The 16,948-nt window shown below is 37.9% G+C and overlaps 1 protein-coding gene across 1 annotated transcript in view; it reads right to left on the bottom strand.

The window, feature by feature from the left end:
• The window catches only part of pacrg (PARK2 co-regulated), a 219,649-nt gene that overhangs the window by 180,744 nt on the left and 21,957 nt on the right, over positions 1 to 16,948 (bottom strand). Inside the window, exon 2 of the mRNA XM_063007556.1 lies at positions 14,436 to 14,570. Coding sequence (XP_062863626.1) covers positions 14,436 to 14,570 — 135 coding nt within the window. The remainder of the gene's footprint in view (positions 1 to 14,435; positions 14,571 to 16,948) is intronic.

Below are 16,948 nucleotides of genomic sequence, written 5' to 3'. Positions count from 1 at the left end.
TTTGGTTTAGCTATTTTAATGCTTGATTAGCCAAGCTGACATTTTTTCCATTCTGTATTTATAATGAATTGTTTTGTGACATTTGTGTATTGTTATAACCCTAGTATTTACAGTGTGTGTGGTGCGTATGTAATAGCATTTTCCTAAATGTGTAAAGCCATCCCGCTGCTGCATAACTACAAGGCACTTTGTACAGCGCATTAATCACAGTCAGCATTGACTGCTTTCCTGATCCAAACCCACTGACCTTCAGTTTACACAGAAGACATTAGTGCCATCTAGTTAAAGTATAGATTGGGGGGGGGGGTTCAGGGAGGAGAAAGGATGGAGCTTTCAAGGTAATGAAATTCTGCCATAATTTAAAGTAAAGACGTGTGGAGACAGGGCCAGGCCAAAGACTTAAAAAACTAGAGTCAGGACAAATTAAATTGGATTTCTTTTTTTCTGCTTTCTTTTAAATTAGGCTTAAGTGCATGTGTGGAGCACTTCATTCTTTATTTTCCCCCCTCTTACAGCGAAAGCAAGATAACAGCATTACAGCACAGAATGAATGGAATCATTTCCAAACCAATTAACCTCTGACAGAATGCATGAGAGGGGAGAATGAGAGTGCTACGAGAGAGAGAGACAGTGAGAGAGAAAGAGAGAGAAAGAGAGCGAGAGAGAATAAAATATTTCCGCAAGGTTACTGTGTAAGTGACATGGGGTCCAGATAATGATAAAGAGGACTCAGTCCTGAGGCTATAGGAAACAACAAGAAGAGAGACCCGCACACAGTAAAGCAAGATCTCTCTCTATCTCGTTCCCTGCCTCCCTACCTCCTCAGGAGTGAAGCTCACACCCCGCTCCATTTGCTTAATTAAAGGCCCCATTTACAGCTGCAGCTTGCTGGCTTTGTGCATGCCAATCAATACCAGCGTTGATTTAGAATACAATACATGCTGCCACCTAACAAAATATACACTGCATCCAACCTTTTTAGTGCATTGCCCCACAAATATTATTACACAGCACCCTAAGACAATATACACTGCACCCCCCACTCTTATTACACAGCACCCTAACACAACATACACTGCACTCCCACTCTTATTACACAGCACCCTTATACAATATACACTGCACACTACCACCCTTTTTACACAGCACCCTAACACAACATACACTGCACCCTACCACCCTTATTACACAGCACCCTAACACAATATACACTGCACCCCACTCTTATTACACAGCACCCTTATACAATATACACTGCACCCCACTCTTATTACACAGCACCCTTATACAATATACACTGCACACTACCACCCTTATTACACAGCACCCTAACACAACATACACTGCACCCTACCACCCTTATTACACAGCACCCTAACACAATATACACTGCACCCCACTCTTATTACACAGCACCCTAACACAATATACACTGCACCCCACTGTTATTACACAGCACCATTATACAATATACACTGCACCCTACCACCCTTATTACAAAGCACCCTAACACAATGTACACTGCACCCCCCCACTGTTATTACACAGCACCCTTATACAATATACACTGCACCCTACCACCCTTATTACACAGCACCCTTAAACAATATACACTGCACCCTACCTCCCTTATTACACAGCACCCTTATACAATATACACTGCATCCTACAATCCTTATTACACAGCACCCTAACACAATATACACTGCACCCCCCACTCTTATTACACATGCACCCTAACACAATATACACTGCACCCCCCACTCTTATTACACAGCACCCTTATACAATATACACTGCACCCCACTCTTATTACACAGCACCCTAACACAATACACACTGCATTCTACCATCCTTATTACACAGCACCCTAACACAATATACACTGCACCCCACTCTTATTACACAGCACCCTTATACAATACACACTGCACCCCACTCTTATTACACTGCACCCTTATACAATATACACTGCACCCTACCCTTATTACACTGCACCCTTACACAATATACACTGCACTCCTTCCCTTATTACAAAGTACACTTACATAAGATACACTGCTCCCTACCACCTTTATTACACAGCACCCTTACACAAGATACACTGCACCCTACCACCTTTATTACACAGCACCCTACCACCTTTATAAACTGCACCCTTACAGAAGATGCACTGCACCTTACCACCTTTATTACACAGAACCCTAACACAATATACATTGCACCCTACCACCCTTATTACACAGCACCCTTACACAATATACACTGCACCCCACTCTTATTACACTGCACCCTTACACAATATACACTGCACCCCCCACTCTTATTACACAGCACCCTAACACAATATACACTGCACCTCACTCTTATTACACAGCACCCTAACACAATATACACTATGTACTTTTGACATATATATGATGTATAAGCTATATATACTAAAACTGTGTGGGAGGCAGCCGTGTAGGACTTGACTTTCCTCATCACTTTCCAACACAATAATCCTAAAGTGGCTTTCTCATCATTTTATTACATAAGATCTAATGATTCAATGATTTCCTTTTTTAAATCTCCAACTGTATATTTGTTCTAAGCTCAAAGCAGACAAAGATATTATTCTAAATAACAATAAAAACTGGAATAGATTTAAAACATTTGATTGATCAGTAAAAAAAATAAACTTTATAAAGAATCAGAAAAAAAGCTAAATGTTCTGTAGGTTCTGCATGTTCTGTAGGTGTCTTAAAAATTTGGCTACCACTCAGTGTATATAGTGCATTTAGACCAGACATTTTGCATGTTACTGTGCTTTAGATTTAATTTTTTAATATATATGTTATTGTCATTTTTACCAAACAATATAGACTTAATCACTAATCACTTATAATGATATAGTGAACACAAGTTTAAAAAAAATTAAATTAAAACATATTTAGACCACTGTGACATCATTAATCTTAAAATTGAAGAAGTTTAGCACAAACTTAAACCTTCTTAGACATGGCATTCTGGCCAAATTGGGCATCTGAGCAAAATGGTTTTGAACAAGAGGTAAGAAAGAACCTTATAGTCACTCTACAAAAGCTGCAAAAGTAGAGGAAAATTTTGGGTGGACAACCAACTCTGCAGCACTCCACAAATCAGGCATTTATAGTGAAAGGACATAGCCATTGTTGTGTAAAAGGAATGTGATTGCCTGTAAATGAATTAATATAAGAAAGGGTAAGCTTAATATAATATATGTTTATAAAAGAGAAAAGTCTCAGTATCACCTCACGCTTCACTTTACACTTCACTCACAAGCGCAACCTGCCCTGTTACAGAAGGAGCCGGCCAATACATGAATCCAGCAGTGTTTTACCAAGTTAAACACTTATCAAATTAACTTTTTAAATTATGAGCTATTGCCCTATGCAAGCAGCTTTCTTCCCCTTTGTTTGCTGCATTTGTTTGTCCCCCATCTACCTGTTTAGAGTGTACCACTGCAAAAGCAGCTGGTGGGTACGATTAACAGGATAGTTCGCTTTTAACTTTAGCAAAGCATCACTGCACCGGCCGTCTACCTTACCAACTGCGTTGTTAGCAAGATGAAGACTCAGTCCCACTCTGAACTATGGGCTTTACTGTAAAGCCCTGGACTCAGTCGCAGTTAATGCTAATGAGCATTGTCAACCCTTGGGATGTGTAGTTCTTTAAAACTACAACAGGTTCTTCTACGCTTCCTGTCATGAAAACAGGTCACACAACTCAAAATAGATTGGGCTTACCTTGTACCTTGATAACAAAATCGATTTGAAGCAATTTGCTCAAGTTTTTGGTTTTAGCACTTAGATTGAAAAGTCAGCCAGAGTAAAGGATTTTGGGACTTTACAAAATAAGCAGTTGAGCTCTGCCATTTCCTTGGTCCATTCAGAATACAGAGTGACTTTTAACACCAATGTTATTGTGGCTGTTTCTCTAGGGAGTTCCCTCATACATCATTATATATATTGCTCATATTTGATTTTTTTTATATCAAATATACTAGTCAAGATCAGAGTACCAGCAAACACAGTAGTGGCTGGCATACAGTGATTAGCTGAAGTGGTCCAGGAAAAAAATATATATACTTAAAAAGGTTTATTTTATAATGTACCAAATAAATAAAGGACAGTGGTTTGCTTCACATGCCTAGCTAAAAAATACCAGCTAAAAAGGAAATCACTGCAGTGAAAGTCACTTGAAAGATTCATAGGGGCAGTGTGACATCATCTGAATGCCTGTGCACATTAACCACAAGGCCCTGCTGGAACCATTACTGCTCATTAGGCCAGACAGGACAGAAGGAGGACTTACATTAGCCGATCAATATCTTGCATTTCAACTAATAGGCTATGAGTTAAATTAATGAAGGATTTACTATTTACTATTTACTTATTCCAGCCTAGCTTTTTAGCTTTTTATTTGGCTGGCTCTGTTTGGAGCAGAGCTGGCACATTGATAAAGGTTCAGCTTATAAGGAAGGATATTGCTAACAGTTAAATTTACATTTAAAAAGAATCATGTGATTAAAATCAAAGCAAGCCAAGTGGATAATTAGGGGGGCAGTTGTATTTATTAATAGTATCAATGATATTAATATCTAATACTTTGACAATAATCCCTCCTGCTCAGGTGCTCATTTTGCTTGTCTATATTTGATATTTGCATCCTTTGTCATTGCTATTACATAACAAATATTTTGACAAGTCTAAGTCTGCAAAAGCTTTCTGCTTCCTCCTAAAACATGCCAATACAGATTTCATTCATTTATTCATTGTCTGTTTCATGGTGGGTATAATTCACTAGGCGAAATACAGGAACCACCCTGGACAGGTCACCAGTCTTATCACAGGGCAAACACGTGCACACACACACCTAGGGCAATTTTGTTAGAGAGGAAATAGATTTTGATCAATTTTTGCTGCTCTAAATTGGTTCTAGATGAGAATTAGATGAGAAGTAAATGGGTGAGTTAATTGATACCCGGGTCAAAGTTCAATCTTAACTTGCGCTCTAAACCCACCACGATCATGATTCAAATGAATCTGTGACTAAAGAGGTACTAAAGTGGCACTGTGGCTTCAAAGCAAGAAGGTCCAGGGTTCGATTACCACGTGAGACGGTTCAGGTCCTTTCTGTGTGAAGTTTGTCTGTGTGGTTTTCCTTCAGGTACTCAGGATTCCTCCAATAGTCCAAAGACGTGTGGTCAGGTTAACTGGAGCTACTAAAGTCCCAATGTATGAGTGTGTGTGAGTGTTTGCAATATGATGGACTGGCGACCTGCCCTGCGACTGCCCCTGACCTGTTTCCTGCCCTTCGTCCTTCAATAAAGCGGTGGTAAAACAGACAATAAATTAAGTAAAGAAATAAAAATAAAATAACTGATGAAATAAAATATATAAACAAATTCATAAAAAATGACTAAAGTCATAAATTATACATTTAATGAAATTAGCTATAAACAGGCCAGGTTAAACAAGTACACTGTTCAACTAGATCAGTTCTAGAGCTTTAATTTTAAATATGCTTTGGAACACCGCTCTTCTTTCTGAATTATATTCTCAGTTTAAACCATTTGAGGCTTATGGGTAATACTATAATATGGGTAATACTTTAACTTTGCTGTTAAAAGATTAAATGATATTTAATATAAAAAGAATAAAACTGAGATAATATGGCCAGACTTCCTTTTCTTGAAAAAATTTGCAACAGTAGTATGAACTTGCCAAGATCTAAAAAGATTGCAGGGTACCCAGCCATCAAAATGTTGCAGCAGTCCAATCATGTGGAAAGACATTGTACTTTTTATTGTTGTTTCTTATTTTTGAGCCACATAAGTGTTTCTGTTTTATCAGAATTCAGACAAAGAAGACTATAATTTATTCAACTTTTTAAACAATAAACATGCATAACACATGCTACAACCAGCACAATATGACAAAACGTTGCAAACAAATATCCCCAACACAAAGTTCTTAAAAAAGCTAGAAGTTAGTTTACATTTAATATCACAGGATCTTGCCTATTAACATAAATGATACATAAATTGTGGACCTTCTGGAGGAGCTACCAAACAATAATAATCCTGACCCTGACAGCCTGCTGTGGTGAGGGGGAAATGGGGTGAATCTTGCCTAAGGCGCCAAATATGCTAAGCCCTGGGAGACAATGATCAAACACAGAATGTTGGTGCTGTGCAGACCTAAACTACCTGCTGTGTCACTCTGCTGCCCCTGCCTCCTGAGGATTCCTAATAATTTTAAATGTCACAATGCAGAAGGAACTTTTATAAAACTTAAACTGTTAAAAAATGACTAAAGAGCCATGGTGTTATAGAAAAGCATAGAGATAAGCATTGCAAGACAGTAAATTCATAGTACTCATAGGTTTGTTGAAAAAGTAAAATTTAATTAAGGTAAAATTTTAAGCGTTTTGGGTGGCACATGTTTCTGTTTATTATTGCAATTCTTGATTCAGCACCAGAATTAATATGTTTTTCTGAAGCACCCCAGCACCCATTTAGCTATAATCATGTGAAAAAGTTAGGACACCCCTTGAGAACCTTTGTCTTTTTGAACATATTTAAACATATGGACATTTGAGCTTCATTTGAACAGTATTGAGAGATGGAGCTTATATCATTAAACAAATAAAACTGAAAAATTACTTTTAAACACAAGTTGTAAAATGTAATGAACAAAATGGACATTTATTGTGAGGAAAAAGTTAGGGCACTCTATGCCCTAATAGCTGGTATTTCCCCATTTGGCTGAAATAACCTCAATTAGACATTTCCTATAACCATCTACCAGTCTCTGACATCGACTAGGAGAAAGTTTTTCCCACTCCTCCATGCAAAATGTCTTCAGCTGTGTGAGGTTTGAGGGGTTTCCTGCATGCACAGCCCGTTTCAAATCACCCCACAGCATCTCAATAGGATTAAGATCCAGGCTTTGACTTGGCCATTCCAAAACTCTCCTTTTTTTTCTTCTGAACCATTCCTTGGTGGATTTACTGGAATGTTTTGGGTTGTTGTCATGTTGCATGGTCAACCTCCGCTTCAGTTTTTGGACAGATGGTCTTACATTTTCCTCAAGCACCCTCTGATACAGTGAAGAATGCATCGTGGATTCTAATGGAGAGCTTGCCAGGCCCTGCTGCTGCAAAGCAGCCCCAAACCATGACATTTCCACCTCCATGCTTTACAGTTGGTATGAGGTTCTTGTGCTCAAATGCTGTGTTTGGTTTGTGCCAAACATGTCTTCTGTTACTGTGCCCAAATAATTCAGCATTGAATTCATCTGTCCAAAGCACAGAAGTTGTTCCAGAAGTCCTGGTCTTTGTCTAGGTGTTCTCTGGCAAACTTTAGTCTTGTTAGTCTTGCCCTGATGATTTTCTTTTATGCAGACCTCCCATAAAAATCAAACTTGTGCAGTCTCTTTCTGATGGTAGATGCATGTACCTTGACATCAACTGTGGAACGAGCTACCTGTAGGTCCTGTTATGACATTGTAGGATTATTGAAGACTTCTTTACACATCTTGCGGTCTGCTCTTGGGCTAAACTTGCTAGGACGGCCGGACCTGGCCATGTTTGCAGTTGTTTTAAATGTTCACCACTTGTAAATTATTTTCAGGACAATGGAATGGCTGATTTCTAATTGTTTTGAGATCTTTTTAAATCCCTTCCCAGACTCATATGCATTTACAATCTTCTTTCTGAAGGCCTCAGAGAGCTCTTTAGATTTTACTTCAATAATCAAGAGCAAACCAAACTAATGTCTGAGGTCTAAATAAAACTCCAATGTCCTCTAATGATGGTCTAATGAATGCAGCTGATGTGGTGCACCTGATTGTAATTTTAGACATTTGAAGTAGTAATAAATGTGGGGGTGTCCTAACTTTTTCCTCACAATAAATTTCCATTTTTGTTCATTACATTTTACAACTTGTGTTTAAAAGTAATTTTTAACATTTATTTATTTATATAAGCTCCATCTCTCAGTACTGTTCATATGAAGCTCAAATGTTCATATGTTAAAATTTTGTTGTACTTTCGTCATTTAAATAAGTAAAAAAACAACCTATTGATTCTTGTTCATATTGCATTTTCAGAATTTCTCAACTTCCAACAAACTGTACTTCATTTATAAAATATTATGGAATGTAATATTTACTGGACTTTGATGGGTGTTACTCAAGATGTTATTAAAATAAGGCCAAATGATTTTTTTTATATATGATTTAATACAGAATAACCTGCTTTTAATACAGAAGTTAAAGTTAATGTAAGGAAACTTTAAAAAGTAAAACTGGATGATTGTGTGGTGGTTTTGGGATTGGAAGATGTGTGGCTAGGCTCAGGATGAGCTTTAAAAGCAGCACATCTACAGGTTTGATGTTCACCTGCAAGTTCGGAGTTTGGTAAAGGAAAAGAAAAGGTAAAACCAATTACTAATCATCAATGGTGAGCAAAGAGTACCATATACACCCACATTTATATTTCACACACATCAGACATGCATAGACCCATTACCCACCCACTCCTCCAGCCATTCCTGCAATAATTTAATCTGAAAGAGAAGATGGATGCGTGTCCCTATGGAGTGCTTACACTCTCCATTTCCTAAAGCACTTGATCAGATTAATTGATCGCCCTTAAAGTCCCCTTTACCTACCCCCTTCTTACAATCCCCAAGAGGAGGTTTGAGGCTGTGAATCATGTTTGCATTGATTTTCTTATGAAATGCTTCTATGATTTTATTCAGACAAAAGTATGTCAGGAGTAGGAGCATGGGGAAAAAACTAAACAAATATATACAGTGTGTCACAAAAGTGAGTACACCCCTCACATTTTTGCAAATATTTCATTATATCTTTTCATGGGACAACACTATAGACATAAAACTTGGATATAACTTAGAGTAGTCAGTGTCCAGCTTGTATAGCAGTGTAGATTTACTGTCTTCTGAAAATAACTCAACACACAGCCATTAATGTCTAAATAGCTGCAACATAAGTGAGTACATCCCACAGTGAACATGTCCAAATTGTGCCCAAATGTGTCGTTGTCCCTCCCTGGTGTCATGTGTCAAGGTCCCAGGTGTGAATGGGGAGCAGGGCTGTTAAATTTGGTGTTTTGGGTACAATTCTCTCATACTGGCCACTGGATATTCAACATGGCACCTCATGGCAAAGAACTCTCTGAGGATGTGAGAAATAGAATTGTTGCTCTCCACAAAGATGGCCTGGGCTATAAGAAGATTGCTAACACCCTGAAACTGAGCTACAGCATGGTGGCCAAGGTCATACAGCGGTTTTCCAGGACAGGTTCCACTCGGAACAGGCTTCGCCAGGGTCGACCAAAGAAGTTGAGTCCACGTGTTCGGCGTCATATCCAGAGGTCGGCTTTAAAAAATAGACACATGAGTGCTGCCAGCATTGCTGCAGAGGTTGAAGACGTGGGAGGTCAGCCTGTCAGTGCTCAGACCATACACCGCACACTGCATCAACTCGGTCTGCATGGTCGTCATCCCAGAAGGAAGCTGACGCACAAGAAAGCCCGCAAACAGTTTGCTGAAGACAAGCAGTCCAAGAACATGGATTACTGGAATGCCCTGTGGTCTGACGAGACCAAGATAAACTTGTTTGGCTCAGATGGTGTCCAGCATGTGTGGCGGCGCCCTGGTGAGAAGTACCAAGACAACTGTATCTTGCCTACAGTCAAGCATGGTGGTGGTAGCATCATGGTCTTGGGCTGCATGAGTGTTGCTGGCACTGGGGAGCTGCAGTTCATTGAGGGAAACATGAATTCCAACATGTACTGTGACATTCTGAAACAGAGCATGATCCCCTCCCTTCGAAAACTTGGCCTCATGGCAGTTTTCCAACAGGATAACGACCCCAAACACAACCTCCAAGATGACAACTGCCTTGCTGAGGAAGCTGAAGGTAAAGGTGATGGACTAAACCCAATTGAGCACCTGTGGCGCATCCTCAAGTGGAAGGTGGAGGAGTTCAAGGTGTCTAACATCCACCAGCTCCGTGATGTCATCATGGAGGAGTGGAAGAGGATTCCAGTAGCAACCTGTGCAGCTCTGGTGAATTCCATGCCCAGGAGGGTTAAGGCAGTGCTGGATAATAATGGTGGTCACACAAAATATTGACACTTTGGGCACAATTTGGACATGTTCACTGTGGGGTGTACTCACTTATGTTGCCAGCCATTTAGACATTAATGGCTGTGTGTTGAGATATTTTCAGAAGACAGTAAATCTACACTGCTATACAAGTTGTACACTGACTACTCTAAGTTATATCCAAGTTTCATGTCTATAGTGTTGTCCCATGAAAAGATATAATGAAATATTTGCAGAAATGTGAGGGGTGTACTCACTTTTGTGATACACTGTACAAATATATACAGCTGCTAAAGTAAAAACAAAAAAAAAGCAAAAAAAAGACTAGAACTAAAAAACTATAATTGAATAAAGAAATAATTGCAGGAGTGTGTTTAGAAAAAAGGAAGGGTGACAAAAATTAAAGCAGCAGGATATTTTGGCTGCCGTTAGCAAGAAAATTACATACAGCACCCCTGGTAACTACTATCCACAAACTATTCTGTCTCTTTGCGTCTATCCCATTCTGTTTCCAAGGCTTTGAAATAACAGCAGGGACTCCTACAGCACACTTAACCACACCTGAGCTGGCTCTTATCAGCTTTCTACATATGCTTCTCCTACCGACACACACTTGTGTTGTACACATACACACATACGCTCCTGTTGCTGCTACAGCACTCCAGCTAAGAGAGAGGTATTAGAGCTCTCAGAGCAACTAAAAATACGCTGCCTCCCACCCCTCTGGTACTCTATATTCCCCTGCTTTCTCTCCCATATCGACCTTGACATTTAAACATTCCTAGAACTTTTGCATCTACAGTATACACATATTTGCACACAGATGGACATGTGCCCTGGTTGACAAGTGGAATGTTGGTATTTACCAGAGTAAAAATATAAAAACTGTGAAAACGTTATTTTAATTAGTTGCAATTCAACACTGCGCCAATGGTTAAGGTTAGGGTTACCACCACCTACTTGTTCCACCACCACAGCCAGACACCAGCTACTTGGTCCACCAGTCAACTGGCACGCTATCAAGGAAGAATGCTAAGAAAATCAAAATGTGAGAGACAAAAAGCCACTCAGAGTTGATTCAGCCAAAGGATTCAGTGGCTTTAAAATAGCAAATAATGCATTTTAATTTCATTTTGAATTCAAGATGAGATGATTTTCCATTTCTTATATATTTTTATTCAGTAAGCTAACTTTGGTAAACTGCATGACTACTTTCTTACCACCCTGTCATGACTAAAGGGTCGTAAGTGTGGTGGATAACTTTGCCTTTTAAACAAATAAAATTATACTAAATAAAATAGACTCTGCTTTTATTATAATTATAACATTTTCTTAATGTACTGTGTTTTGTTTTATTTTGTTAAAATCTAGTTTTCTGTGTCCAACAACTGTGTTTTCAGGTCACTGTTAATTTTTTTTGGTATCTGATTGAAAGAATTAGGTGTAACATTAAACTAATGCTAATTTTTTTATTTGTGAAAGCAATATGAAAGTATAAATTCATCCTCAATGTCCATTACTTTAACATAAGGAGGGTAATTGCTCTCTTTCTGTTGCACACCCCTTGGCCATAATATTTTGATTTTATTCTCAAAGTATTTCAACTTTATTTTTTGAAATATAAAAATGGCCCTAAATCTCTGATGTAGTGTCCTCTCCTAAAGTGCTGCAAAAGCTAAGAAATAAAAAATAAGACAGTTCAGCTTTAGAAATGCAACCAACACAGAGAGGGTTATCACCTAAACAAAACAGCCTTAAAAATAACCTTATGAACTATCGCTGTATTTCACACAAGCTTTGTGTACGGTACACTGTGCACATTTTGTTATTTTGTTCTCCTGTATTCTTAAAAATAAAGAAACTCTGAAATAAATGGACAGTGAAAGCAATTGTCTTTGCTTACCTTGTATTTATTCTTTCAACAGTCATAACTATCATATTTGACTTTACTATACTCAAACCTGTGTTCCACTTAAACATGTCCATATAGAAGCAAAGCTTATACACACAGTAACAGAAAGCAAAAAAAGACTCCTAGACTTCTACAACTGTGCAAGGCCATCTATGTCACCCATTACTAATATTTTATACCACTTTTTTAAATGTAGTCAGTCAGTTACTGTGATCTTTGTGAGTCTTCGGGTTAGTTAATTTATCAATCCAATTTCACCGTACTGCACTGTCAGCCTAACTGAGTCAACACTATGAGTAAATGTGTGTGTGTTCTCGTTATGGGTCTGATTGATCCTGTAACCTTATCCTGAACTGCTGCCCTGGAGGTTACTCAATGCTAGCACAGCCATACAAACATTACTGGCCTAATCAGCCAAACACACACACACACAATGTATAATACTTCTTTCTGAGACAAGCATATTTGCAATGTGCATAACTAAATCCCACAAGCAGGAGGAGAAAAAGTAGATAGGAACACAACTCAGCATCAGCAGCACTAAAATCAGTAAGCAGAACAGCTGCATTAGATATGACAGCAACGATTTTATACAACACTTGCTTTTTGCTGCAAGCAATTTTCATAAAAGCTTGAGGATAGAGAAAAGACAGACATTATTAAAAATTTAACAAACATTGACATTGTAAGGTGTTTTTTTCTATGAACAGAAGTGACAAAGAAAAAGAGAACAAGAGGCAATAAGGTGTGTAAGAAAACAGAATATAGAGCAGAGTTCCCAAAGGAAAGTAGCTGCATGTTTACTTACAGAACGTGACATGCTCTAACACTAATGTCTCTGTCAATATTATTACATTCAGGTATACTCCATCCAATAATTTTATAATGTATTCATTTAAAAATATACTGAAGCTAAAATAACTATTTTACAGTACAGTTTAGTACTATATATGGTTTTTCATTCCAAATCTTTATCAATAAACAGTAAGGGGGACAAGTATTTAATATACATTTAGTGTATTTACGTCCTTCAAATTCGCATACGGAACATTTTATCCCAGTAGGAAATATTTAGACTATGGTCTAGAACTATGGTTACACAAACAGTAGACAATGTATTGAAATGTAATTACCTTTAGTTGTATCTATACGCAAAACTAATCTCCTAATAGACAATTTAAACAAATCAGAACAAAACACTCTGGTCAGAAAGAACAAAAATATTACTGTTCAATAATAATCTATTTATATTCAAAGAAAAAAGGAGTAATGCATATTATCCCAAAAATATCGTTATACCCCTTTACAGAGAGCTCTCGCAATAGAATTATTTGTGTGAAAATAAGACAAGGTTGAGGAAGAGGCATTGTGGCACATTGGTAGCTTGCGTGTTGCTGATGCCAGTTCTGAGCTAGTGCTTTCACCTCTCTAGAGTTAAATATTCTTTAATTTTCTTTTTTGCAAATCGATCGGTGCAAACGGGAATCCGATCATGTTTGCCCTTCTAAAGGCTTTAGTCTTGTTGTTTCTTTGTTTTTAACAGGCCTGCCAGTAAACTCACACTGTAAAATGTTTGCCTTGTTTTGATCACATGACATTTATCCCTTTAGGCTCTTTTTGTTCTGATTCTGTTCAGCCACTGCACCTAGGTCCAGACCCAGCTTGGTTGTAAGTCCTCTGTATAGTCCTTCTTCATCACCTCCTCACAAACACTTAAATTAGTTCTGATGTATCCAGTTCTAGATGTCATCAGAATTTACATAGTGTTGAGTTGGATGTTCTTAATGTAATTGCACTTGGTCCTAAAAAGCTCCAAATATTGTTATAGAGCATGTCTAAACAATCACTATCAAGAGAGAGTTGTTCAAACAGGTCCAGGACAGAGTTTATGGTCACCTCCATAAAATATATGCCACAACTGTGACTTCATTTAAAGGAGTCATAAACAACACAATACTTTAGCAAAAGCGCATTTGTTTTTAAACATGTTAGTGTGTGACACCATAGCCACTAAGGCCACTGTACAATAAAATAAACCTAAGACTGAAGTACAACAATAAGATCCTAGCAATAATAGATGGAATAATAACACCAGTTTAACTAGCCTTGATAAAATCTGAACAGAAGGTTTATTACAACACTCTTTGCCCAGTGTTTTTAGAAGGACACAATGAGTTAAATACACAGAACAACAATAAAAAGTTATTTTTACTGAAAGTATGATTAATTCATAAAAATATTACAGCTCAAGCTGATGTGATCCCATATAGAAAAGATTTATAACAAGCTAGACGGCAAATGGCCCTTTTGGAGGACATAACATAGCACAGCATAAATCTGTCTTAAGTAAAGACAATATGGTACCTTCCAGGCAATACGATTGCCTTTTGTATCATGCTCCAGCGCTATTGGGAAGTCTCCACGTTCATAGAATTTCCGAAAAGCTGTGGGTTTGGCTGGGCGCTCTTTGAAAGCTCCTGCTGCAGGAGGACCCATCACCTACACAAAAAGTAACAATTAAAAATGAATCCTTTAATTACATACATACATGTATATACAGTATAGGACTTGGGCAGGCATTGTTGATTAAGCCTAAACATTACAAGCTCATTACAATTACAAACTATACAGAATGCTTGTGTGTGAAAAAGTGTTTCTCCACTTTTGCACTGACTGGGTTTGGTCTGCAACACAGAAATTGAGACGGATGTGTTGCACTTAACCCAGGACACTGTAGAGCTGCAGGGCACAATTCTTCCTTAGTACCTGAGTAGAAGCTCCAAAGGCAATATCCACAGTCATTACTGAGTGAGATCCTATCACTGCTGAACAAGTCGACTCAGTCTGCCAGCACGCACACACACACACACACACACACACACACACACACACACACACACACACAGTGTGTTTCACACCAAAAGTGTCCAGTAGCCCAGGGCAATGCTGCAAGCTTTGCTATTGTACTTTTTTAAATACACATAGCTGTATTTAGAGGTTGTTCCCTGTTGCCAAGCCACCCGTATTGTACTGAGGTACCTGTGTTGAATTTGGTTACCCTTCTAGACCAGTGACCAGGTAAACCAAAACAGGCCATATGGGTGGAGGGTGAAACACTGCAGAATGTTGACTGGTTGAATGCAATCATCACAGAACTAAAACTGGATTAAGACAATAAAAGCACCACAATCAAACAGCAATAGATTTTATTAAAACATAGTCATGAAAAAGACAAACTTGAAACAGCGCTTCTAAAATTAAAGACCACAACAACTGCAACAAGACAAACAGAAATCATCTTGGTGTTGGTTTTACTGTTGTACCCAGTTAGCGTAGTATATTTGCTCTATTTGCTTACAACACAGATGGAGCTAGATACATTTTACAAACCTCTCACACTACTATTAGCCTAAAATGAGAAAGGCCCTGAGAGAAGACAGGGTACACATATGGGTCATTCCAACAGAAAGCTAAACTGCCCTTGCCAGTGCTCTGACTTGCTATATACAAGTCAAATAGTCAGTTTTAAAATTAGTTACTCAATAATTCATTCCTTTTGAAGGCACTTTAGAGTAGCCAATAAACTAGATCTGCACAACAGAGGCTAAAAACCAGCACAGTGAGTCCAGAACAACCCAGAACAACTGGGAGCAAGGCAGGAATGCCCCTTGAAAAGGATGCTAACCAATTACAGATTGCACATTCACATATCACCTTTTGCATATTTTTTGAAGGTGGGAGTATATTAAAATACCAGACATGTAGAGAAGATACAAAACTCCTAACAGACAGTGACTACACAATAATTAAACACAAGCCCCTAAAAGCTCAAAGCTCTAATATAAGAATCAGAAGGTTTGACTGTGTCTCTCCTACTTGTGATTGGTATTCTCAAATTCACCAATAAGAGCTCTTTTTGGCTTTCAGATGACATTTTATTTAGTAGCATTGCCTGTTTAGTAAGCAGTTTTAGTGAGTTAGCAGTATTATGATGATCATTATGTTTAACATCTTACTGTTCTTACTAATTAGCAACATCAAATTACAATGTACTACAAACACTATTTACTATTATGCTATGTTACAATACACCTGTCAATCACTGTACTGTATTAATGTATTTGGTTTACATTTAATGATTATTTCATAAGCACTACATGGTAATGTCATGTTGTTCTGGTAGTGTTGTTGGGATTCTAAGTACTGTTTAAACTTACTGACCTCTTCATTAGGAACACATACCCTGTTAGCACTCGTAGGTGTAGAGTTAAAGACTTGAGCTGTTTTATTTCACATGCACAATGTGGGCTAATCTTCCTCCAGTCTTTTATGGGTGGACACTTTCTGATTACAGGACACTGCTGCCTTTATTTTATTTATTAATTTTTTTGATGGAGCACTATACCATCTCAGCTTGAAAAAAAAATCCCAATAACTTTTGCTGCAGTTCCAAAATCTTCACAGGTGCTTTGTTTAAGAAATGTAATAGAGTACTATCGAATTGATTAATTTATTTATTTATTAATCAGTTTGGAGAATTGTGTGCATCAAATAGTTATGAGATGTTTATTGTCCATTACTAGTTGGCATACTCTTGCAGTTAACTCTGAAAAGTAAATAAGCAAGATGTAAATTGTGAAGTCTGATCAAAAATCTTTTAATGTCTTTCTTTTCAATAAAAAATGCACAATTCCATGAGACTGAGCAAGTCTCAACCTTAGTCAATACAAAATGCTATTTTCATATTGTCACAAAGCATTGATTCACAAATAATCAACAGGTTTGTTGATTAAAAGAGAACGTGTGTTCATGTTTTATTTGATTTTCTATTGTGAGCAGGTGAACAGAATACTGGGAACGGAATCTGACATTATATT

This window comes from Trichomycterus rosablanca, chromosome 13 (genome assembly GCF_030014385.1).
Source record: "Trichomycterus rosablanca isolate fTriRos1 chromosome 13, fTriRos1.hap1, whole genome shotgun sequence".
Lineage (NCBI taxonomy): Eukaryota > Metazoa > Chordata > Actinopteri > Siluriformes > Trichomycteridae > Trichomycterus > Trichomycterus rosablanca.
Note: the sequence above shows the minus strand (reverse complement) of the source record. Positions and strands in the feature narration are given on the sequence as shown.